General features: G+C 44.9%; 1 protein-coding gene across 1 annotated transcript in view; it reads right to left on the reverse strand.

Annotated features, from left to right (window-relative positions):
• Window positions 1-3,638: 3,638 nt before the first annotated feature.
• The window catches only part of SLC9A9 (solute carrier family 9 member A9), a 615,414-nt gene continuing 592,501 nt past the window's right edge, over window positions 3,639-26,551 (reverse strand). The window contains exons 15-16 of the mRNA XM_058295117.2: window positions 6,608-6,713; window positions 3,639-5,278 (exon numbers count right to left, since the gene is read on the reverse strand). Coding sequence (XP_058151100.1) covers window positions 5,057-5,278; window positions 6,608-6,713 — 328 coding nt within the window. The 3' untranslated portion in view covers window positions 3,639-5,056. The remainder of the gene's footprint in view (window positions 5,279-6,607; window positions 6,714-26,551) is intronic.

Here is a 26,551-nt window from a genome sequence, read left to right on the forward strand (position 1 = left end):
ATCTGACTACCCTCCAGGCTCTTGCCTGGCCACTGTAAGCCCCACGAGGCTGGGAGCATCTGCCTGGTTCCCTGCCTCCTGGGCTGCGACTCCAGAGGTATTTAGTGTGGTCGGTAGCCTTGGGCTGAATCTGCCTGCAACCTGGTATAGTAGGAAAAAATCACAGCCTTTGGAGTGTGCAGCCTGGGTTCAGAACTTCCCTCTGCCATTACCCAACAGTGTGCTCTTAGGCCAAGCCCTTCATATCTCTCTTCCAGGTTCCAGAGCCGGAGGGGCTCATAACATGCAGTTTCCAGGGTTGTTATGAGCATGAAATAAGATACACACGGAAAAGTGAGGCCCCTTTCAAAGGGCTAAATACTTTTTCCTTTTCTTCCTGTTGTTATTTTCCCCTCTCCCTTCTGGAGACGATGCTAAATATAAGCATGTTCTACTAGCTGGGATTGAATGCCGATCAGTTCTGTTTAATGAACTTATCATGAACGCTTTCCATCCACAAACACGATGAGTGGAGAATGGGGTTGGAAGGAGGGTAACTTGTTAATTTCACTTAACTCAGGGCTGCCTGAAAAGCCAACATGGGATCGTGGGTTTCACGGTGTGACTTGGAGCTGCTTTAGGCCACGTTAGGAAGCTGCCCTGATACCTTGCATCAGGTCCTTCTCCGGTGCTTTCCCCCTGCTGACTGGTTACTGGGGCAAGGGGAGGGCATGGATGAGGAGGCTGATGTGCAGTAGTTCAGCTGGTCCAATCCCTCCTTTACCTACGGCCTGGCTCGTGGGATTTCCTCTCTCCTCCCTCCCTACTGCTAAAACTAATCACCGTGTGATGAGGCGGTGAGGCTGGTCAAAATGTCTTTCTGGACCCTGTCATTACTCCTTCTGTACCATCTTTATTTTTCCCATCGGCGATGCTGACACGGGCACTTCCTAACCTTGGCTATCAGTCATTACAGTGGAGGGGTTTAATACATATTTGTTGAGCCAAATGAAGAAAAGAGTGAAGGCCAATATTGGGAGGCATCTTGATAGGTTATTCTTCTGCTTCTCTTCACCACCACCCCCACCCTTAGCGTTAGAGCTGACCTGCCCTGAAAAATGAGTGTAACTGAATGTGCCGTTTTTTTGTTTTCTTTTGAGGAGGGACCAGGGATTGAACTGAGGACCTTGTACATGAGAACCAGGCGCTCAACCATTGAGCTACATCTGCTCCCCAGTGAGAATTGTTTTTCCTTGTCTTTCTCTTTTTTTCAGGAGGTGCCAGGGATCGAACCCAGGGTCTCGTACATGGGAAGCAGGTTCTCAAACACTTGAGCTACATCTGCTCCCCACAGATTTTCTTGATCTCTTTGTTTCAGTTATACATGGCTTTGTCATATATTTTGATAGCTCATAGGGAATACGTTTATTTCTTTAGCAGTTTGTCTTCTCTGACTAGATATTTGATGGAGAGGACTGAATCACATTTGGCTTTGAATATCAAAGACCTGTCACATAGTGTGCATTGACATGTGTTGAACGATACAAATAAATGAACTCAGAAGCTATAGATGCAGAGGCTGTTGGAATACTTTGTATTCTCAAGACTTCAAAAAGATCATGGTGAAAAATAACAATTTCCCAGATACTATGTGATCTCATATAATAACCCAGTACTTGCAATGAGTTATTTCAAAAAAATCTTATTACTTGTTTTTGAATAAATAATGCATGTACAGTGTATGAAACACAAAAGGTGTGAAAGTAAAAAGTCAAGTTTCACCCTAGTTCTTTTTAAAAAATTTTTTTTATTTTTAATTTTTTTTTAAAGATTTATTTATTTATTTCTCTCCCCTTCCCCCCCACCCCGGTTGTCTGCTCTCTGTGTCTATTTGCTGCATCTTTTTTGTCCGCTTGCGTGTGTGCAGCACCATTCCTGGGCAGGCTGCACTTTGTTCGGGGACACCCCTACGCGGGGGACACCCCTGCATGGCAGGGCACTCCTTGCGCGCATCAGCACTGCGCATGGGCCAGCTCCACACGGGTCAAGGAGGCCCGGAGTTTGAACCGTGGACCTCCCATGTGGGATGCCCTAACCACTGGGCCAAGTCCGCCACCCACCCTAGTTCTTAAGAGGCAACCATGTTACCATTATCGGCTGTAACCTCCCATAATGCTGTCAGACCACACCCACTGTCCCGCGCCTTGCCATTTTCACTTAACAGCGTATCTTAGAGATCATTTATGAGATGGCTAAGCCATGATTTATTTAACCAGGATGGCATCTCAGTTGTTTCAATAAATAGCTTTCATATGTATAATTTCTCACAGATCTAGAATAAAAGCCCTGCATATGAAATTGGTCAAAGGGCATTTATATTTTCAGTTTTGATGTATATTGACGAATTACCTTCCGAGAAGTTTCTAGAGCCTTCATGAATGAAGAGTTTGATGGCATTTACTGCCAGGCGTCAGGCTTGCTCAGGCATGCCCGAGTACCAGCGGGAGCACCTTAGAAGCTCTAGCTGCACCCCTGAGTAGAATTGTGTGTGTGTGTGTGATGTACAGGTGGCAAGAAGTTCAAGGAAGAATCATGAGTCAATTCGTTAATTAGTCTTCTTTGAAGTGCTAATAACAAGTGGAAGCATTAGTGGTTTGAATAAAGCTTTTACCTTTATTATTCATTAGACCCTGGCAGTAAATAATAGGTTTGAGAGTCACAGCCCTGATGCTGCTAATCAAAGCACAGGGCATTGCTTAAGATTATAAATTATTATCCTTCACAACAGGAACATGAAGGTAATTTGGTCTTATGAATTGCTGCTAGTCTCTGTTGGGTCCTGGGCTGATTCAAATAGAGGGAGGCTGGGGATCACTTGGGATCTGGAACAGCATGTTGACCAACTGGGTAGGGCACACGTTCCTCAACCTCACAATATCTCACCTACCTGGTGTCACCTCGGTCCAGGCGCCCAGCCCAGCTTAGACAGCCGCCCATTTCCTTGTTGTAATGGTTACGTTGGAACCATCAGGTGGAAAGAAACTTTTTTCTAAGCAGGAAGAGGGCTTTGCTGGGGGGTGGGGAGGGCAGGGGCTATTTTTGCTAACCCCTCTGAGTGAGTTGGTGCTGATTCAGATTGTGCACCCTCCTCGCTCCATCTCATTTCCTCCTGGAGATCCTACTTCTCTCCCTTCCCTCCACTCCTGCTGCCCCAATGTGGGTTTTTTGGGGAGTGGGGCAGATGTTCTCTTTTTCTTTGGTGTGTCTTTCTCCACACAAAGGGAAAGAAAGAAACAACCAAGCCCTCACCTCTTCCTTTCATGGGGCAGAAAGGAGCTGGATCCTTATTTTCTGCCTTTCTTTCCTTTCTCTTGCAGTGCCTCCTTCCATAGGTTTGGATCTCTTCCCTGATTTGTGGTCACCTGCAGTGTAAAAGGCGGAGGCTGTCGCCTTCTGCCTGACGCAGCATTTGCTCTTCCGGTGCCTCCTCCCAGCCCGAAGCTGCTCTGCTCTCTTGGGTCCTTGAAGCCCCCATGGCCATTCCTAAATGGGTCTCAGGACCTTTGCATCTCCTGGCCCTTGGAGCGCAAGAGCTTAGAACTGCCACTCAGCAAGAGCAGAAAAAATGCCCCTACGCAAAGCATCTGCCAACACAGCCGTACTTTATAACAAACTTTTATTACATCAAGTTAGAAAACGTCATGCTCCACCATTTGCCTTATTTACTTGGAGTGATCAGTCTCTGCTTAGCTGAAGACAAAACAATTTGCGCCCACTGGAGCCGACTGTTCGGAAAGCGAGAAAATCCACGTGCCCAGCAGTGTGCCCGAGACCACCATGGTTAACGTTTAAGGCCAAAGAATTGTCAGCGGCGCAGATGTTATTTTCAGGCTTTGGGCTTCAGAAAAGACGTCATTTCCTGCCTCCCTCGAAGGCAGGCTCGCCCTGGCCTGGGCCCCAAAGACTGGAGCCTGCTTTTTTGGCATCTAATAGTAACATCTGTGTTTCAAGAGAAGCCAGGCTTGAGGTATCTCTAGGGTTTAAAAGGCACGGGTCATGCAGAGGGATTAAAAGCTGCCGTGTTGGTCTCCTGAATGCGGGCTGCGAGGGGCCCACTCTCGGGGTGCTGCCTTGGCTCCCCTGGAGGGGGCACGCCACCCCGAAGGCTGCTCTTCCTGCACCGCTGAGCAGCTGCGAACTGGAATCGAAGGCCGGGCGGCTGGTCGGGGGCTCCTGCCCTGTGGAGAGCCCCCTGTGCTGGGGCTTCTCGGTACCTAGGACACGGAGGGACCCATGTCTGAGCCGAGAAGCGACGCATGCGAGTGGAGGTGGGAAGGCCCGTAGTCAGATAAAACGTGGTACGGGGAAAAGAAATCAGCACCCCCTGGGAGGGGTTCTACAAGCTGGAAAGCCACACTGCCGTGAGCAAGCTCAGCCGCTGCGACCAGTCCCTTCCACAGATGGGAGAAGCAGCGTGGGCCAGCAGGTGCAGAGCACCTCTGCCCGCCGCCTGGCTTCTGTCTGTCCGTGGTGGGTGGGGAGCGCGTATTTGAGCTCTGCACACAGCCCTGGGGTCCTTTAGAACAAGTGGGACTCCAAGCCTTAAAAGCATAAGACTCCTCACTTACTAAAGCTGGGTATTCCCTTCACGTAGGAGCAACATTTTATTCTCAGAAACCCTTTTGAAAATATTTGAACTCTCCTCAATGAAGGGAATAAAATCCCAAATCGAAGCGAAGGGCCCGGGAAGCTTTGTCCGGAGAAGACACACCATGCAGACACAAACACAAATGTTTCATCCTTCCAGCAGTTAGACTCCTCACTCCCTCCCGCCCCACCCAATTCATTAATAAAAATGGCTGCTGTCAAAAAATTAAATTCGGTTGCATAATAGAAAGCCGCGACAATAAATTCTCATTTTTCCAGGCACCAGAGGATACATGTGACAAGGTTTTGATTCTCTCCAGTTTGTGCTCTTATAATACATTTCCCAGCCTCTCCCTTACACTGCCTCGTCAGCTTGCCTGGTATTCCTCCGTGAGCCTTGCACTCATTCCATTCGCACTGCTCATGCCAATTAATTCAGCTGGGATTGCCCGGGCGTTGGCTCCAGCTTGAGTTCATAGCTTCCGAGGCCAAGGTCCCCCTCATAAATGTTGTCCTTGCTTGGAATCTGGGGTGATGCTTTCTGGCCCAGCCTTGCCGGAGGACTGCAGGGTGAGGCGGCTTGCTCCTGGTAACTCATGGCCAGCTCGTCCTGATTCACAATGCATTCCACATCATCCTCTTTCAGCTGTTCCTGGATTTTGAGAAAAGAGAGAGATCCCTTATGAAGAAGGCAGAAACCAAGAGCATCCTACAGTGCAAGAAAAAGGCACGTTCATTTTCCTCTTCTCAACTGCCCTTCTCTTGGCTTGGCTGGAGTTTCCACCTAGAGCAGAAACTACCTGTCCCATCTCCATGGGCGTGGCGAGCATGTCACGGAGTCAGCATCCAAGACATGACGCCTCATAGCACAGGCATAAGGAGCCGCTAAGCCTTGGGTAAGGGCATTTTGAGAGCATACCCTAATTAAACACCTCTTTAGAGTAAGGGAGTTGAGATGGAGTTGGATGGGTATTTCCTCCACTGGTACCCAGTAGGGTTGAGAGGAGCTAGGAGTAATCCGACTCCTGTGACGTCAGTAATTTGCAGCGTTGGTTTTCCAACAGCTCTGTGAATCAGGAGATTGTCCAAACACAGCTTCTGTTACCCGGTACTTTAAGACTGTGTCTTCACAGCACATATCCTGGGATGGCTGTCATGAGGCTAAAAATGGTTGGAAATCCTGGTGAATAATGGCTGAAACTAGCTAGATGTGGTCAATACAGCTTTCCTCAAACAGAGGTTGATGGAAAGAATGAAAATCTCAAGTCTTTTTCCCTTGGCTTTAGAAGGGCCATGCAAAATTATTTGTCAAATGAACTCTGGTGCGGTGACCTTGGGCCAATAACCCCTAACGCCAGCATGAGCTGCAGGGCTCGTTAAAACACAGGCTGTAGCGCCCCAAGCTCGGAGCTTTTAGGGCAGGGCCTGAGAATCTGCGTTTCTAACATGTTCCCAGGTGATGCAATGCACTGTTCTGGTGACCAGATTTTGAGAACCCCTGCCCTAGGCTGTTGTGGCCTGAACATAACTGATACCTTGTTTTTCTAAGTTTATGGAAGAGGGTGGCCAACTGGACAGCCTCTAAGGAATGGCCAATTCTAAGATCCTGCACTTCTCCAATCCCCTGATCTGTCGGTACTGCTTCTAATTTCTTCTCAGTGATTTTTATTCATTCCCCTGGGCTATAAAGTGCAGACCTAATATTCAAAACCTTCCCCCATAGCATTTTGTGAGGACACATTACTTCTTTTACATTTTCTGAGTCCATTTTATGGTTAAAAATATTGGTAACAATTTTAAAAATCGCATATTTAAAAAGAATAAGCCTTGATCAGCTGCAACGGAAAAGAGAAATAGCTTCTTCTTGGTGCAAGGCATTTTAAAAAAGGTTTCTTCTCCGAGGTGGGAAGTCATAGCCCCCCAAGGTTCCCGGGCTTGCCAGTATTCTCCAAGCCTGTCCCACACTTGGACGTTTACTCACCCCATAGGCCTGAGGACTGGTGAGCAGCCTGGAAATGGGGTTGCACCACTCAGGTAGCGTCGTGGTCAGCGGAGGACCAGAGTGGGTTAAGATTGGCTTCAGATATCTGTGAGCCCTGTTAAGGAATTCTTGCCGAAGTTAGGTAGGATTTAGCTGGTTAGTTTCTCAGACAGCAAAAACTCTTTGCACGCAGTGAAGGAGGCGGTTATGTTCAACATTAAATCCTCTGCTCTGTCACTGAGGTAGCAATTTGGCCTGCAAAAATTGCCCCACATCCAGCCCTCTTGTAGCCTTTAATCGTGAAGAAATGGTGAATGGACCGTGAACTTTAGAAAGAGGTGCTTTAAGTGTTCCTCTGCCCAGCCCAGTCCCCATTCAAAGTCTCATCTGCTTAGAAAATGCATTCTTAAGAATTACTCTAAACAATAGCTCGAAAAATTGTGTTTTCTTAAAACAGCACCCACAGCTTAAACCACCAGTAATTTTCACAAAGAAGGAAGAGGTATTTCATAAAATGCTGACTTATTCTAGAGCTGGGGGGTGAACATAGTTTGTTTTCCAAAATACTTTGTTTTCACTGTTCAACACAGTCACTTTATACTTCATACATCAATGCATCGCTATACAAAATTATGTAAATAAGCTGGTGCCAGGTTTATTCTATTGTCTAGCACCTGTCTTTCTCATCTTTTCATCCCAAAGTGCTCTAACAAGTTAAAAGAAAAACCTGTTCATCTAAAACCTTTATGTTTCCCTCCAATCTATCAATAATGAAATCCCCAGAGGCTTTGTCAGGTTACCTAATTTTTTATTTTATTTTCACAAAGAAAAGTAGTGGAATTATTTCACCATTCCATCAGAAATGACTTTTAAGCTTTATATTATTTCCTCTGTTGAAGAATATTTCACCTCATCAACCTTCTGAAAAACAATAATAAATAGGGAAATAGGAAAAACGGAAAGCAGTTTACATTGGTCAGCTTGTGGAGATTGGCAGTGCCCACCCTGGCATTTGGGATAGGAGAGCTTGGAGATGGCTCCACTGGGGCACTTCCATAGTTGGACAACCCCACTCTTCACCGTCATGAACGAGGGTGTGGGCACACCAGGAGGCGGCCAGGAATCTGGTTGTCTCTACCTACAAATCATTCCCCACCAAGGCAACGGCAAAGCAGAGGAGGCTGGCCAACGCAGCCTGGGTAGGGTGTGAGGAGAGCGCCTGAAAAGATGCTGGAGTATATAATTTCCATCTGCAAAAGGAAAACTTGACTCCTCTTTTCAGATGGGCAGCTCTTTGCCCAGTTAAAGATAGGGAAGAGATTACAGTTCAGAGCCTGGCATTTGTAGTAACATCTTGTAATTATATCTACAAATCTGAAAAGCCCCTGATGGTCTTCCATTAATTTTTCATTATAGATGGCTATTTCCCTCATTTTAGGGATGAAGGAATTAAGGTCTAAATAATCCAGAAAGGCTCCCCTTGCTCTCTGAATCCACCATTACCATCTAGCAGAGAAGAATTTGTCAGGGCAGAATTAAGCCTTGTGACCAGGTGGTTCTGTAGAAGGAAAAGCACGCAGACGTCATCCCTGCTGGGGAGCTACACACCCTCTCAGGCACGGCAAGTGAGAACACGGGGACCTGTTAGGATTTACGGTCCGTAGAGGTCAATGAAAAATGCCTTCGTAGGGAGGTGAAGCAGGTAATACACACGTACAACTGGAGCAAAAATCAAGGACAATCAGCCAATTTTCTTTCCAGGTGGAAAAGTGACAGAAAGTAAGCAACATTTTTAGAAATGTCATGGAAAAAAAGGAAGGTCTGCTAAGACCTGGGAGACTGCTAAGTGTTTGAAGTTCTCAGTACATTCAAACATAAAAATGCTCAAATAATGTTACCAAAATAAAACACAAATTTGGAGTTATATAATGAACATTTCTTCTTTTAATCCCTATGATGTATCTTTTGACTTTATATATGATGTCATGGGAGCTCACACCTAAAAGTTAAATTGGTAACTTTTTGTGCCTGTCATGCCTGGACCAAATGGACATTTGGCCCCATCTGGACAGGCTCTGGGATGGTGTAAAGGTCAGCCCTGTCACTTTACTGAGGATGCTACTGCTTCAGGTACTGAGAATATTAACCTACACAATATGCCTAGAAGTGGTTGATAAACTTTCACATGCTATACAAATGCTATTTATTTTTTATTGTTAATCATTTTCTCAACAAAACTTTCTGGAGAAACTGATATCTCCATAATTGTTCAAATAATGGTGGAGAAATGATACTGAGGGTAAAGGTGAGAGAATGTCATTTCAGGCATTTGGTGATGTGGTACCTTCAGGATTCACAGATTATTTAGTGGGTGGAAAATTTAAGCTTCTACAACACCGAAAATAGCAAATTGGGTTAAAAGAATGTATGGTATATCAGTGTAAGGACCACTTTTAAGAATTACCCCCACCCAACTTCTGTCTTCCTCTGTTAGGCCACATTAAGCTAATCTTAGCCTTGAAGCAATAGTAACCAACCAAAAATAGAGTGTGGTTAGTAGCTGCAGTCAGAAGCTAACTGCAAAATCTAGATACCCACAAACTAGGGCTTTCCAGTTTTCAGCAGACTCAGTAGGGCAGTAGCATGAACTTAGCAGAACGGTCCCTCATTGTAATAGTAAACTGTCCACCTCTGGGCAGAATTTAGATCCCATTTTCAGTACATGCAATGTATGACCAAGCACGTTAAAGCAGGGAGTGCTATAGAGCGTGCACAGGATGCAGCCCCTCCCCACCTGTCAGTCTTCTAACCCAGCTCTTTGAACTCCTCCCCTACACAAGCCAATATAATGCTGCTACTTCTGCTGTTCAGGGAGGTTGATTTGAGACTTTGTCTCCAGACCTCCGCTGGCTTAATTAACTCGTTCCCTTGTGTGATCAAACCTTGGTGTGGACCCCAATTCTCTGCACTATGCAAAAAGAACCCAGGGAACTCGTGCAGGTCCCCTTCATTAGCATGAGGTGGTGGACAAGATGTGGGGAAGATGTGGACATCCTGGGAAGCACGTCATGAAGTTTTGGCCGTTCTGGCATCTCAGTAGCTGCAAGATAATAGAATGAGGCTAGCCCTGTGTGGCTGTGAATGGAACGTGCAAGAAAGGCCCATCCACAGCCACGGTAGATGTGGGGCAGAGGCTGTGCTCTCTCACATCCTGGTTTGCCCAGTGCATGACATCTACTAGGTGCTCAATGGATGTTTGTGTATTTTATGGTATAGGAACATATTCGGAGGTGGTATGAGTGATGGAAGTAGGTACTGAGTAACTGTAGGGAAGAACAAATGGAGCAGGTTATAGCTGAAGAATGAGGTATTCCTGAGGATACAGGCTCAGAAAGGTCAAGATGAAGGTGGAACTCCTGGGCTTGAATTATTGGGAACCAGAGGGGTGGGGAACGGCATAAAAGAAAGGGGTTTAAAAATAACTTTTTGCTTCATTCATTTGTTCCTTCATTCACTCACTTTTTTTTTAATGCCAAAATAGTGAGGGAAGGAGAAGAAACTCTCAGGCCAGGCAATTAACAATTACGTTTTGGAATGGGACAATCCTTTGTCTCCAGGCTGTGCTTTCCTTGAGAGCAGGGCTGTCACCTTCACCTGGACACAGTGCTTGGCACATTTTTAGATGTTCAAGAAATTGTTGTTGAATTAATGAAGACAATGGGCTGAGAGAGGGTCAACAAAAGGCTCAAGGCAACCCAGCTGGCCAGGTTTTGGCAGAGCTGGGCCCACGACCAGAGGCTCTTCCACCACACTGGGCTGTCGTCACTGAGTAACAGGACCTGCCTTACTGGTTAATCATTTTGGAATCAGGGAATCAGTGGCTTCGAGTTCTTCATTGTTGAGTAAGGTGCTTTGGAGCTGGGTACCCCAGAAAAACATGGTCTTAAACTTAATCCGTTCCTGTGGGTTTGACCCCATTGTTAGGAGGATCTTTTGAGGAGGCTACTTCAGTTAGGATGTGGCCTAACTCAATCAGGATGGGTCTTATTCCTATTATTGGAGTCCTTTATGGAATGAAATTCAGACAGGTAGAGAAAAAGCCTCAGAGGAAGCAGCCAGAGGCTGAAATTCAACAGAACCTGAAAGAGAAGGGAGAAGCCGCGAGAGGCCTCCATGTGCATTGCCATGTGACAGAGGGGCCAAGTACCAAGGATCGCTGGCAGCCAGCCCCAGAACCCCAGTCTTCGGGAAAAAAGCATCGCCTTAATGATGCCTTGATTTGGACTTCTCCTAGCCTCAAAGCTGCAGGCCAAAATATTCCCATTGTTTAAGCAAGCCATTGCCTAGTATTTGCTTTGGCAGCCAGAAAAGGAAAACACTGAGAAATCTCTGGAAAGCGGCTGGATCTCCAGGGTTACTTGAATTATTAAAGAAGGAAGAAAACTCTTTTGATCTAAAAAAAAATTTCCGACTGCAGATTTTGCAAAATATGTTATTTTTCTCACCAGCTTCTAGTATATGTTTGGAAAGGGAGATTCCCTATTGGGTATTTTTGGTACAGCTTGTTTAGCTTCTCTAATAACCTAGACATGTGGTGAGGCAAATGTTAAGCTCAGGGATGGGAAGGGGAAAGGAATAATGACTTTTCTCATCTTTACAGGGCAGAAGTTTGAGAATACTCATTTCATTCAGGAGATGTAAATAAAAGCTGGAACGATGCCCAAAACTGAACAGGTGTGAAATGGGAAAGACAATTAGCAGATGCATTGTTTTCCCTTTGGTCTGAACTATCAGAAGGTCCAGAGCTAAATTTAGTGCTTAGCCAAACTAACATCCAAAATACCTGGTAACATAGAGTCCCCACCCCCTCTCTTTTGTTAGCTTGTTTTTGGTTTGCTATTTTAAAAATCATCAGGTTTTATCCATTGTACGTTGCCCAACCAATGGGTGCATATTGCGCTCATGCCTATGCCTCGTGTGACATGGTCTTGCATTGGAGGTTGAGAAGCAAAATACCCAAGCAAAGGTCCAGCTCCACAATTGAATACTCATCCTTTCCAGAGCACTAAGAGTCATTGCTGCACCCACCCCCCTTCTCTGCCCCTCTTCAAATGTCTAATTTGAGAGACTTGTGGAGCTAGCTTCTGTCTTGGCTTTCTCTACACTTGCCTGATCCTGAAGATCATCTGAGCCATTTGTTGAAAATACAGATTTCCAAGTCCTCCCCTGGAGATTCTGATTCAAAAGTTGCTGGAGACTCTGTATTTTCAGCCTGCACCTCTGGTGACTGATCATCAGGCAAGTTTGGAACACAGCGGTCTGTTTCCAGAATACTGCCCTCCACATGAGTTTCAGAGCTTACAAAGGAAGACAGGAGAATATGGTCTTCTATGTCCATAAGGCCATCACTTTTAGAGTGAGAATAGCTATAAGGTAAACCCATTTTGTCAAGAACCCAGACGTATCTGATGCCCTAACCCATTGTTCCTTCTTGCCTGGGGTGCAAGCAGATGAAGATGGGATGATGCTACGCCTGGGCAGGGATTAATGAGGCACTGCATCTCAGCCTATAGGGGAAGACCTTGTGCCTATTGGGAGAATGTGTATGTATAAGCTGGATAAATGGTCTTGTTATAAGGGTAAAATGCTTGTCAATACACAGCTGTATAAAGAAGGAAAGCACATTTATCTCTGCATAGAGTTTTTGGGAACACTCCTCCCTCCCATGCTTTTTCATTTAAAAAGCAGTTCCACGTGTCTTATTTTATCTTTACAGCCATAGGATGGGTGATATAGTCCCATTTTACAGATCAAGAAATGTAAACAGATGGCTTTTCAATTCTCTACTAATCGATGCTTGCCTCCATTTCCAGAGTGCTTTTTAGCTTCTAGTGCCATCCTGCCACCAGAAATGGGCAAGATTCAGTGCCCAGTGAATGTGGGAGCACATCTTTGGAGTGGAAGCCAACCTTGCCCTCCATGCCACACATCTCTGCAGAATAACCACTTACCATTTGCTATTCATTTGCTGAGTCCCCACCCTGCTCTTTACACAGCAATCCATGAACAGAGCTACCAGAGGATACTCAAAATTGTATACACCCCTTCACTCTTTGATTGTAAAGTCCAAACCACACCCTTCATGCGTGTTTCCTAGAAAATGCAGCCTAACAAACGGAATGTGTTCTCCCTCTCCCCTTTGGATATGTCAGGTTTTGTAACTGAACGCTTGCCATCTTGCCTTCTTGGCTAAGTACAAGTTGAACCATTGTGCTGAGCTGGTATTTAGGATTCTGGTCAGAGGAAATCTTTAAGAACTCAACCAAAGAGACTTCTTCTTTGAGTTGTTTAATCCTGCTGTCCTCTCTGGCTCGAGGGAGAAATTCCAACTCAGTACCAGATGGGCACTTGCAGAGCGTGTGGTTGGGTGTGGGGTCCCGCCTTTGCAACAGCTGCTCCATTTCAAGGAGAACCTATCAAGATGGCACTGTCTCCCAGGCTACTCGTGAAGTTCAAGTTATAAAACAAGGGAGGAAATGGCAGAAACACTCTAGTTTACTCTTAATGAGGTATTCTCTCTTCCCCCACTGCTTCTATTTCTCCTTTCTCCATCTTTGTCTCTGTCTCTCTTCCTTGTTCCCTCCCTCCCCTTCCTTCTTTCCCTCCCTGCCTCCCTCCTTCCCTCCCTTCCTTTCTTTCTCTCTCTTTCTCAAACACATACATATGCCTATTTAGTTGACAGTCCTAACCTGTGCCATCTTAAAGAAAATTGCCACAGGAAAAAGGAGCAGCACTGAAGTGATAAACACCAGAAAAACACCTCCAGGAGTAAGCCAGCGAGGAATGACTGGGACCCCTTCAGCCTGGCCCCTTGAGCTTTGCTCCTCACAGGTCCTTCTGGTGAATGGCTCATCCTTCCAGACCAGGTGAGTGTGTCCCTCCCGCCCAGTAGCCTTCTCAGACATGCCTTGGCCAAAAAATGGTCCAGCACCTCAGTGTTTCCATAGCAATGTGTTCATGACTACTTGATAGCATTTATCACATTGTCTTGAAGATCATTGTTTACCTCGCCATCTCTCTCTTTAGACTCTTAGCTCCTTGTGGGCAAGAATGGTATTATTATTTGAAAAATCTTTTTTTTTTTTTGTAAAATGAAAGATATAAAAAACCTCAAAAACCAAATGTATAACTTAATGAATTATAAGGCAAACACCACCTAGACCAGGAAAGAGAACTTTACCACCTCCCTCAGAAGCCCCGTCCAGGTGTCCCATCCCTATTACAATTTTTTCCTCCCCCCACAAGTAACCAGTATCCTTATTTATACACTAATTACTTATTCAATTTATATTGTAGTTTTATTGCCCAAAGGCACACCCCTAGACACTACAGTTTAGTCTTGCCTAATAAAAAATATATTATGGCATTTAAGTCTCTTTTACTTTATAGATTTCTCCTCCATTCTCTTAATTTCCTTCCAAGAACCTGGGCTGTTTGACATGTGGAGTTTCCCAGAGTCTGGATTTTTGCTGATTGCACACTCATGTGTAGCTCACAGCTTACCATGTTACCCTGCCCTTGGAATTTCCAGGAAATTGTCAGCTGGATTCAGAGATTGATCAAGTTCTATGGTAGAGTTGACATAAGAAAGGCAGAATAAATGCCTGATTCTTTCCCTCCACCAGTTTTCAAGATAATGAATTGATTTCCTATCACTCTCTGAAGATAACTGGTCCCTTGTTTAAATATCATTATGAACTAATGGAGTTAAATGTATTTGATTGCCATCAAATGACCCATCTTTGGTCAGTGGGAATCTTTTCAAGTGGCCTCCTGAGCCCTTTTGACGTGATGCTATATCTTTGGTAGCTTTCTTATTACCTTTATGACAAGTTGTTCTAGGCACATCTTGTATATTTCCTGTTTCAGACTTGGAACCAGCCATTTCTCCAAAATGCCCTGGTGTCTTTTAGTGAGAAATGGTTTTTTCAAGACCATACTCTGGACATGGAGGATTGCCATATGTAATGGAGTACCAGTAAATAGTTAACAATCTGCTTTCTCTCTCTTAAAAAAAGCCCTGATTTGTAGCATTTCCCAGTTTTCATGACCTAAATACTTCCACCATGGCTGATTATGAGCTACCAATGTGAAGTCCCAGGAGGTGGTGTGGACTTGGGAAGACACATGCACAAGTGGCTTCACCAGCCTCAGCACATCACTGGCAATATAGTTCATGAATTCCAATGGATACTTACAATTCTAGTTCAAGAGTTTCTGGTTCTCAAGGACAAGGGAATTACAGAATTAGATTTTTCCATAATTATTCATTGGTTTCATCCTATATTACACACATAGTAGTTTTAGAATAACAATACTGATAATACCACCATAAAATTACTGAAAAAATGAAATTTTCTTTTGTATATTCCCTCTTCATTCTGACCTCCCACTAAAAAAAATCTATAGTACAACTGTAGATGGTTATACTATATCTGCATTGCCAGGACATATAGCCATTGCATACTATGCTCTCTCCCCCTTGGTCTGTCCTAGCTCTACAGGTAACTATATACTTAATATTTATATATTCGTTTTGATCATCTGAAGCTTGTTCTTCAGTAGTTTTCTCAGGAAGGGCACATGGGAATAATATTCTCTATGTTCTCATATATTAGTAACTTTTGTGTCCTTTATCCTTTGAAAGTCAGTTTTACTGGATATATTACCTTTGGCTCATAATTTCTTTGTGTATCTTAAACATGTTATTCCATTTTCTTTTGACATAAGGAATTGCTCCTGAAAAGTCTAGTGAGGGAGCCAATGTGGCTCAATGAGAACTGGCTTCCCACATACATGCTCCTGGGTTTAATTCTTGGCCCTGGTACCTCAGAAAAACAAAACAAAACAGACACAAAAAAATTCTAGTGAAAATCTAATTTTCTTTCCCTTATAAATCACATGTTGGTTTTTTTTTCCTAGATACCCAAAGGATTTTTCATTTTCCTTTAACATTCATTAATTTTAGTAAAAACTGTCTGGTGTTACCTGTTCAGGGTTGATAACACAGTGGTTTGCAATGTGATATTTCAATATGCAGTTTCAAATTTTTGTTATTTCAGAAAATTTTTCTTGATTTACAGTTTTTAGTTTCATGACTTTGCTTTACTTCAGGGATCCCTATTTTCCAGATGTTCAATCTTTGCCTATCTTCAATATTTTGCCACTTCCTCTCAACTTCTTATTTCTTTCCTCATTTCTTTTAGATTTAAAGTTTTTTCTTCCTTTTCACCCCTCTCTCTTAAGGCATTTATAGGTTTTGTTTATTTGCTCTTGGAGTCTACCTAATTTAGTCTTCATTACTGAAGTGCTTTTCTTTTCTTTTCTTTTTACTTCTTTCTGGAGTTTCTGAGTTTTTCTAATTCTGATTTATGTTGTTCTTTCATGTCTGGTATCATTTCTTTAATGTCTTTCTAACTTGTTTTCATATGTTACAATTTTTAATCTGTTTCATGGGCATGTCTTTCTGGTATGTTTTCTTTGCTTGTAGGGGTACCATTCTGCGATTTATTCTCTTTTGCTTATCATAACTCTGGGTGGGATTTGACTCTATTCTTTTCTGTTGTCCATTTTTATGTGAAATTAGTTGTCTTGAACTTATAGAAGAAGCAGGCTCAGGAAAGTCTTTCCAACTTCACTGAGTTCCCTCCTCCCTTGTTTTCATGTAGCATCAAGCATGGCTTCTTGCTTGCCAAGCTTTCCTGCTGTGTCCCTCCCCAGCTGATTTGGGCCTTGTCTTTCTTTTGTGGCTCTTGTCTATGTCCTGCTCAGTTTTGATTCCACTCCAGGCAGTTTCTCTGCAGTGTCAGGTCCTGTCCTGGAAGGAAGCCCTGGTAGATCCGTTTTTAGAGTTCCCGAGGGACTTGACTGCTGCAGCCCCTTTACCTCCTCCTTCCTGGGGCCTGTCACTCATTCCTACTAGGGACAGCAGCATTTGCCTGGCCAGCCACAAGTCCAGTTTCAGATGCTTTTTTCAAATTGGCTCAACTACACTTTCCAGGGAGTATCTATTGGATATGGTGGGGTACAACTGTCCAGACACTACCCTATTGCTCCCCTTTTTCTCCTGCACGGATGCTTGTAGCAGCAACTTGTCTCCACCCACTTTTAATTTGGTGTTTGTGGGAACACTTTGTCCATGGACTGTTTGTTTTGTCCTCTCATTACTCCACTGGTTGTTTTTTTAAAAGATGTATTTATTTATTTCTCTCCCCTTCCCCACCCCCCGCCCCGTTGTCTGTTCTCTGTGTCCATTTGCTGCGTGTTCTTCTTTGTCTGCTTCTGTTGTTGTCAGTGGCATGGGAATCTGTGTTTCTTTTTGTTGTGTCATCTTGTTGTGTCAGCTCTCTGTGTGTGCGGCACCATTCCTGGGAAGGCTGCACTTTCTTTCCTGCTGGGTGGCTCTCCTTACGGGGTGCACTCCTTGCGCGTGGGGCTCCCCTACGAGGGGGACACCCCTGCGTGGCAGGGCACTCCTTGCGCACATCAGCAGTGCACGTGGGCCAGCTGCACACGGGTCAAGGAGGCCCGGGGTTTGAACCGTGGACCTCCCATGTGGTAGACAGACGCCCTAACCACTGGGCCAAGTCCACTTCCCTACTCTGTTGGTTTTTATAAGAGGATGTGGAACTTGAAAGACCATGCTGTTGACAGCATTGTCATCTTCTTAGAATCCTTCAGGAACTGTATTTTATTTGATCTTTTATTCTTCATGATTATTAAGTGTCCTTACTAAAGAATAGGGACATGGTCTAGTCAAGATTTTTCAAACTGCATCTTTGTGTGAGCTGCCTAAGCTGACTAACAACTGTCCACGGTTCAAACTCTGTAGCCTAGCGTTATGAACACAAACTTCAAATGGTTCTTCGCCTTCTCTGGCCATGAGCTTACTTCTCTGGAAAAATGCCCATGGGCTCATCTTATCTTTTCATACTATTTCACATGACATTTCAGAGCGTTCCCAGATGCCTTGAAACCCATCCATGCTCTCCTAGAGGCGCTGAGTTAGGAAACTCTGGTCAGAAATGATTAAGTATCAAGAATGAGGGTGGACTAATGGCTGATGAAGTGGTATCCTTGCTATTCTATTCATACTGGGAGTTTTATCAGTGATAACTACCTATCAAATGTTACAATAATTCTAAGTATTAGCCTCTTGGGATCCAGACAGTCAATCCAGGGGCAGAGAAAGGGCAGTGGAATTTGTTGCAAAGGTTAAAGGAAAGGAGGTAATTCTAGGATGCCAAGGCCACCAGTTTAAGTAGGTCAACTGGTCACAAGATAAACAGGGGAAAATACTGGAATCATGAAGCTGGAGGAAACCTGAGAGTTCATTTGAGCCACAGCCTCAGATCTTAATGCAGGAGAAAGTCTAAACCCAAGCTTCTCCAAGTGTGGTCACCTGACCATCTGCATCAGAATCTCCTGCTGTGCTTCTGAAAATGCAGATTCCGGGGCCCTGTGCCCTTGAAGCCGGCCTCTCTTGGGATGAGGCCTGGCGATCTGCATTTTGACAATCTCCTGAAAACCAGCAGTCTAGAAATATGGAGAATCGTACTTGGTCTCCGGCAGGACCCTTGGAGTGGAGGTGCTGCAACGATGAGCTATGCAGCCTTGCTCTTACCGCTACTGTTCCCACTCCTACTCTTGGGTTTTGGAAGCTTTTCCTTACAAACACACGATGGGATTGATATTGGCTGGGGGGGGGGGGGGGCGGTCTGTGTGTTTCTTCGTAAATAACCTGGGCTGTGTGTATAAGCTAAATGTGTTAATTCAAGCTTACCTAGAGAGTATGTGTTAACTCAAGACCTATCTGATACTCAGACCAAACTCTAAGAAACTAATAAAACTAACTTTTGCATATGAACACCACCATTTGACTCCCCACTCCTACATCATCTCTATAAAAGAAACGCAAAGATCCTATTCGGGGCTCAGGTTTCTGAACAGGAGTTCAGGAGCCCGGCGGGTCGTAAATAAATTTTCCTTTCCAAGAATATTATTGCGTCCTGGCCTTCCGCACACGATCCTGGAATCTCTCTGCTTCCACGACAGGATCAAAAGATTTCCAGGGACCTTTGCTGTCCACTGGATCCAGATGAAACCCATTGGTCTAGCTTAGTCTGTTCTGGAGAACAATGTGGCTGCTCACCTGGAACTGGCCTTGGCTTTCCGTGGCCTTCTGGTTAGAAGCAGCACCACCCAGACCCAAGCTCCCCGTCAGCTCAGGGTGATTTTAACCGCAGGCCTTTCTGGGCTTCATGGCCTGGTGGAGAACTGGCTCAGAGCAGACACCCTGCTCCAGTGCCTGCCCCCATGTTGCTTTGGGGAGGAAATTTCCATTCCATGTCTTCTCCTTCCACTGACCGTCTCTGTCCTGGGCCGCTTCCTCAGAATTCACATGGCAGGTGGAGTGCATCGTAAGTTGAGCCTTGGCGGCTCCCCCTGGGAAACAGGAACGGTCACTTCTGCACTGCCAAGGGCAGTGTGGACCCTGGGGAGACGGTTCTTGAGGGTGAACGTAAAGAGGAAGGCGCCTGCTGTGCCCTCATGCGGAGGGAGCCTTCGGGGCTGCCTTCTGTGAATGCTGCTCAGCTCCAGCAAGGCTCCAGCTCCTTGTGCCTTGGTATTCTCGTTATTAAGGAGTCACAACGGCGGCGGACTTGGCCCAGTGGTTAGGGCGTCCGTCTACCACATGGGGGGTCCACAGTTCAAACCCCGGGCCTCCTTGACCCGTGTGGAGCTGGCCCATGCACAGTGCTGATGTGCACAAGGAGTGCCCTGCCACACAGGGGTGTCCCCCACGTAGGGGAGCCCCACGCGCAAGGAGTGCACCCCATAAGGAGAGCCGCCCAGCGCGAAAGAAAGTGCAGCCTGCCCAGGAATGGCGCCATCCACATGGAGAGCTGACACAACAAGATGATGCAACAAAAAGAAACACAGATTCCCGTGCTGCTGACAACAGAAGTGGACAAAGAAGAAGATGCAGCAAATAGAGACAGAGAATAGACAACCAGGATGGGAGGGAAGGGGAGAGAAATAAATAAATAAATCTTGAAAAAAAAAAAAAGGAGTCACAAGATGTGATGTTAGAGCTGGGTAGGTAATTATTTGGAGATCGTAATAATTTCCTTAGTACTTCTTTGTAATTTCAGATCTTCTGTTTATTATAATTTTTTTGTGGTGGTGAACAGGAAACACTCCGGGGTTGAATCCCAGCTCTGCTATTTTTTATCTATGAGACGTTAAACATATTTCCTAAACTCTTTGAGCCTCGTTTTTGTCATCCATAAAATGGAAATTACTTACAATAGTGACCTTATGGAGAAGAGGATTCAGTGAGGTAAAAATAGAGACTATTTTTAGCACAGTTCCAGACACATAATAAGCACTCAATAAATGTTAGCTAGTATTCGTTTTTCACTAGGTCCCCTGAGAAGTTATAAGTATTAGAAATACATTTCAAATATCCCCAAGTCAATTTACTCATGCCCTCCTACCACTTGCCCTTCAGAGTTCCTAGTATTTTTTCTGCTGGCTGCTGGAGCACCGAGAAAGCTATTGCAAAGTTTCCCTCCCCTCGGTCCCCCCCCCCCAAGGTTCCTTTCTATTCTTAGAACAGTGCTCCCCCTGCGGCGGTACCAGGGAGGCACTGCCCCTGCTTCATGACAATGCCGCAGCTTCAGAGCAGGGCTTTAATCAAGCACTTATATTTCGAGGAATGCCCTGTGTCTCTGCAGAAATGAGGCACTTACGGGAAGGCGGGTGGTTTCCCATTGGGAATGCCCCCTTAGAGCAGCCCTTTCTGGTTGTCATGTGTGTTTTTCGGAGTCCTGGTTGCCTTTGGGAAGGTTAGTCCTCTAACCTTCCCACACTATGGATACCTTCTCTTCCTGAATTTAGGAAATCTCTTGCTCTGAGGATCCCTTTGAGGAAGACAAACTCTAACACGCGCGCACACGCAGATCCCAGCAATGCTGACGGAAGCACGGGGTTACAGGAGTTGAGGTACGTGACATTAGGTTATCTTTGAGCTTTGGAATGAGGCCCATTCAGGAGACATTAGAAACTCTCTTTTCTTTGACCGAGCAGACACAAGAGGACAGCTCTTTGTTTTAATAGGTCACATGCCATGAATAATCTCACTCTTCTCTCCAAGCACTTTTTTGCCGTAGATGCAGTCACACAGTCACTTTTGACCTTTTTTTTTTTAATCACCAATCCCTAACTAAAAATATATATTACATTTGCTACCCAATACATGCACCCAATATATGCTCAACCAGACACACATAAAACTAAAAACAAACTTTTATGGTGCACTTGGATATTTTCCATTCCATTCCATTCCATCTCTGTCCAATTCTGTTTATACTAGACATTGCCAGTATTCATAAATATGCAGTTCTTTCATGTGCATCCTTTAAGTAGGTGGGGCAATACGACTAATTCTGGCCAGTGGGCTGTGGTCCTAAGTGATTATTTTCGCTTCTGCACTGAAACCTAAGAGGCCAGTATGCATCCCTCCAGCTGGCTTTCCCTGCCGTGATGACCCAAGAGGCCTCAGGATGAGACTGTGGAGCCACTGGAGCAAAGCCGTCTGCATCACTGAGTTGCCACATAAAGACAGTTGCTCTAGGGAATCACCCGCATCCTTAGCAGCCTTTAAGTAAGAGGAAAATAAAACTATGTTGAGCCACTAGGTTTTGGAAATGTTTGTAACCACAGCAGAGCCCATCCTATTCAAAACTAATATAGTATTCTATTTTACTTCATTTTTTTTTTTTTTCAAAAAGCAGTGGTAGTTCTGAGTTACTGAAATGATTCCATGACCCAGTATGGGTAGCAAATCATTTCTCCAAACCATCTGTAGCACCAGAGGAGAGAGAGAGAGCTCCGTAGAAGAGAGGAAGTGCAGACCAACGCTGTTTTTCCTTGGGGTTCTAACTTTCCCGGATCGGTTGCTGGTGGTTAGAGACCTAGTGAATTAGGTTGCAATTGCTTTGGCAGAAGAGGCAACAGGGACCAGTTGCAAAATTGACTGAGTAATGGAGTTATCCTTTCTTTTTGCCTCTAAGATGGATTTGGATCCAGATTCAGGCCTTGTGAATCCTGTAGTTTCTCAATAGGCCATGTGCATTGAGAATACAGATTATGGAGTGCCTCCTGCTCATTTACTAAAAGAAATTGGAGTATAAAGGCATGATTCTTACACTGTACTATAAAGTGGTGAGGTCAGAGGTCTACACCGTGGATGCATCCTTGGCTCAGAACACTTGACCTTCACTGCTCTCCATTGATCTGGCCCTACTTGTCTTCCAACCCCCCCCCCCCCCCGACTCTTCCACAGTCTTAGTGTTAGGTCAATGGAATTAAGCGCTGATTCCCATTTGTTTCCTTGCTCCCCTGAGCCTTTGCTTATGCTGTTTCTCCCACTTTGAACAGCTTTTCTTTTCACGTGGGCATTTGAAATCCTAAATCTATTTGAACACCATTCAAATATCCCTGCTTCTGAAATCCCACTCATACTGTCTTGGGATTAACCAGTCTTTTATCTTGTATTACAGTTATTAAAGTATATTTCTCTTCCTTCTATCCTCCCTTTAGCCAGAGCTGCTTCTCTTAAGTTTTTTTTTTTTTTAATCTTGGGCTTCCATATAAAATTCCATCCAAATGAAAGGGTTTCTATGCAACAACAACAAAAATAACAAAAACATGCCTGAAAATTAGAAAATCTACTGACCTAAAAAATAAAGGTTGATTTACTAAGGTTGACATGGAAGGTCTTTCTAGGCTACTCCCAGTTCCCCATATCCACCAAAATACTTTACAAACTTGGTCTTTGCGTACTCTGTTTCCACTGCCTGGAATGTCCTTCCTGCCATTGTCTTTCTGGGAAGGTCTATTTATTCTTTAAAGCCTGTGGCATAGATTGCTATTTGCCTGCCCAATACCCAGTCTTCCTTTCCTCCTTACAATAGTAGCTCTAATTTTGGGGGTGTTCAATTTCCTCAGCCGACTGGAGTGACGAATGAAATGGAACTTATTGGGTAGGACTTCTAGAGAAGCTGCTTCAGGAAGCCTACCTTCTGTCCTTTCTCTCTTCTTGTCTGAAAACCTGTTTGGAGCACCAGCAGCCATTTTGGGATCATGAGGTGCACATGAAGAAAAAGATAAGTGGACCATGGGAATACTGATGGTGTTTTGGAGCCACATTACCAGCTGTAGATTGTCTAATGCCAGAACTTGTTTACATGATAGAAAAACCTCTATTTCCATTAAGCCCTTGTTATTTGAATTTTTCTGTTACATGCAGCCAAACATAATCCTAATGGATACATGGATTCAAATAGAACTTTTCTTAGTGGCTTACCCTGTACCCCAACTTGATAAATTTCTTCACTGGGGCTCCCAGAGGACTTCATTCCAACCTCTCTGATTATATTCATCATAACATACCAGAATTATTTGACTATTCATCTCTTCTTCTGTTTGAGAGCTCCTTCAGGGGGAAATATTGTCTCCTTCCTCTTTGTATCTGCAGTGCTTACAGCCCAGTAGTCACAAACCAGTCTTCTCAGTCCACACTTGTTGAATTAAATTGAGATCTGAAAGGGACTTAGGCTTTTCTGTTAACATGAAAATTCCTTTTGGGAAGGCTATTACCTGAAACCTGCTCCTTATTTTGGGATTTACCTGGCAAGTCATAAAGCCTTGAGAAGTGACGCTGGCTGGGTGCCTTCTGGGTGGTGGTAGGAGATGGGTGGAGACTGGACTGGCCACTGGAAGGAAAGGTGGGAAAAGCCCACAGTTGCGGATTTCAGCCCTTCTGGATTTCCCTAGGGCAGCTCTCGTTAGCTGTTATGTTTTCCTGTGTAAAAACCTCACCCGTCAACAAAGGCCCGAGAGGAGACTGGCTGCATTAGGAGTGTTTTACATCGCCTCCTGCCTCTCTGAGAGGCGAAGCTTCTCTCCTGAGACTGGGTATTGCGGATAACTGGCTCCTCGCACATACCTGAGAGTCCCTCCTGCTGGTCCTCACCCTGCCCTCTGCTCCCCCAGACCACTTTGGGAGGGTCCATCACTCTTGAATTGCAAGTTTAAGTGAATGTATATTTGGATATGATGTTTTGGGCTCAAGAGCAAAGCCTTCAGTGCTCAGGGTCCAGACCCCGTTCGGAGTGAGTATAAAACCCACCTTCCCCTTTTGAGTGAATTTTGGGTGCAAAAGGAGAGAAGGGACTGCCCACATCCAGCATGTCAACACATTTTCTCAGAAGTGGGGCTCAGATGGCTTACTTGGAAAGCGGTGTGCAGAGAAAATAGAAAGATGCACTTTCTATTAAACCACTCAAAAATTTTATTGACAAGAACCAATATGGTCCTTTGGCTATATAAAACCACTAGGTGGCAAATTATTCCTCGTGATATGATTATTCTTTCCTTGTAAAAATAATAAAAATGTTTTGGTGGGTTTGCTGTGTGTGTTTGTGGGTTTGCTTTAATAAACAGTCCCTGGGCCTTTTTTGTAAGTTGCAGATCTGAATTTAAGCCGAATGTTTTCCACCAGTGGCAGGAGCTGTCCTGCTTGCCACAGAAGAGAGAACACTGAGTTTTTATACAATTTCACTCTCCTAAATCAAACCTTATATTTGCCATGATTATTTACCATTGCTTTGTAATTGTGAGCTGACAGCTGAGTGGAGCTGGAAGTCTACTCATTCTTTAAAGTGACATAAAATGTCACTTGGACTCCCAAATGATAATTGTTCTTTTCTCCTTGTTAATATCCAATGCCTGCAACTAGTTCTGTGAAAGATTCATTTAACGCCAGCTCCAGAAATTTCTGTGGGATTTGGCTCTTGGCCTCTTTTTGAAACCCAATTTGAAATCACCCTCAGGAATTGGGAAGGCTGAATTGATTGTGACCTTCAGTCAACATTCCTCTCTAAATATTTTAGCAGAATGAAGAGCTTTCCCTCATTTATATCCTTTTGCTCCCAGTAGCGGTCATGGGTGGGAAGGATTGGCAGTTTCTCAGAAATCTGATTAGTTTGTGGGCATTTCCACTTCGAGTTGAATCTGATGAGGAAGGTGAATCTCAGGAGATTTCCACCTTGACCTGAAAGGATCGTGGCCCCTAGACTATCTCTTAATCATTTAAAAAAAGCCTTCCAAAAAAATTCTCCAAGCCTGCAGGAACCACTCTGCCACGCTGCTCTTCAGTCATGCGCTCGGGCTTCAGGGGCTCCCACACTGCCCCCCACCCCCAACACACACATTGGGGTGATCCTTTGCGGATAATCTGCCAAGACAAGCAACACTTCTGCGGACAAAACGAGTGATGCCAAGAGCTGCATCCTCTGGCCCCTTGTGAGGTTTCAAATACCCTTGAGATTCCTGTTGCGTGACCATAAACCGGGGTAGGGAAGTTAAACATAGGCTACTATTAATGGTGCTTTCCATATTACAGGTGAGTTCCTGCTAGTTCTGCTCCCCAACTTCAAATTCTACGCAACATCCTTTGGTTTCTGACCCAGGTTAGACTCAAAAGCAGCAGCCTCATGTCTCGCTGGCCCTCTGACTCAGACTTGCAGAACTAATGGTGTCCAGCATTTATTAAACACCAAGTTTGTTGAGGCACTTAACATGAATAAGCTCCTTGAATCTTGTGAGGCGGCTTTATCATTATCCCCATTTTATGAGTAAGGAACGAAGGCACAGGAAGGTGAAGGGGCCAGCCCACAGCCACACAGCAAGGAAGTGGTGAAGGTAGGATTCGAACGCGGGCTGCAGCACTGTACCCTGATTCCTCCTCGTGTTGACTCTGGAGCTTGGTACAGCGTGATTGCCTCACTAGCCGCGGGAAGATTCAGCAGAGACATCTCTTAGAGGAGACCTTCATTTTTCTGCATTCTCTGAGGCTGTTTGGGCGTCACTCACACCCGAGGCCATGAACCCAACAGGAAAATGTCAAGTTCAGGAACTTTGTGGCATGATTGTGGGGCTTGGGTCGGAAGTAGGACTAGCCACGATTTGGTATGAAAATATTCGCCATGGGCAATTTACTGGAAACTTCAAATTGCAATGATGGGGATTTTAATATTTTGTCCCACGTGTCCCCACCTTCCTTGAGGAGAAGAGAAGGTAAGGAGAACAGGCATATCATCGAGAGAAATTGAGATCTCTCACCCCTCTCCCTTTCTTTCTATTAAAGTTTTGGTGTTCTAGCCGTGAGCTGTGGTTTTTTGAGTGTTTTAGGAACTGAACACCTGGTTGAGGAAGTATGAGATGTGGTTAAAACCCAGAACCGAAGGAGAGGCTGGAATATAAGGGTTAGTGATGTACTCAAGGATTCTTTTTTTCAACCAGCACCAGGGGGTCAAGGAAGTCAGAAGTTGTTGGCTTTGGCAGTTGGGAATTTTCATATTCCATTTGCCATCTGCTGACTTAACACTACTTGTTACTTTCTCCTAAGTGAACTCCATTTTCCTGTGGCTGGTTTTCAAAGCACTTGAGAAGGAGGGTGTGTGTGTGCTTTGGAGGCAGTAGTGGCAGAGAAGGGGTGGTGGCCTTGATAACTCTTTCCAGGACCTGCCTGAGAATTCCTGCACGGCCCCAGGCCCTTGTGGACAGTGCTGGTGAACACAGAGGCTCTACGACCTTCCTGAGGATTTGGAGAAGCCAAGCCGAGTGCTCAGATCCTTCTGTTGGCTTCTGCAGGGGTGCAGGGCTCCTTGACACCATTCAGAGCCCTTGGCATTTTCAGTATTGGTGGTTCCCAGGGTTTCTCAATCTCAGGCATTTGTTGCCCCTTCTAGCTCCCAACTTCCCTTTCCCCTGGGTTCTCACGGAATGTTTTTGCTCATGCTAAGGCTGCATTGT

This window comes from Dasypus novemcinctus, chromosome 4 (assembly GCF_030445035.2).
Source record: "Dasypus novemcinctus isolate mDasNov1 chromosome 4, mDasNov1.1.hap2, whole genome shotgun sequence".
In the NCBI taxonomy this organism is placed as follows: domain Eukaryota; kingdom Metazoa; phylum Chordata; class Mammalia; order Cingulata; family Dasypodidae; genus Dasypus; species Dasypus novemcinctus.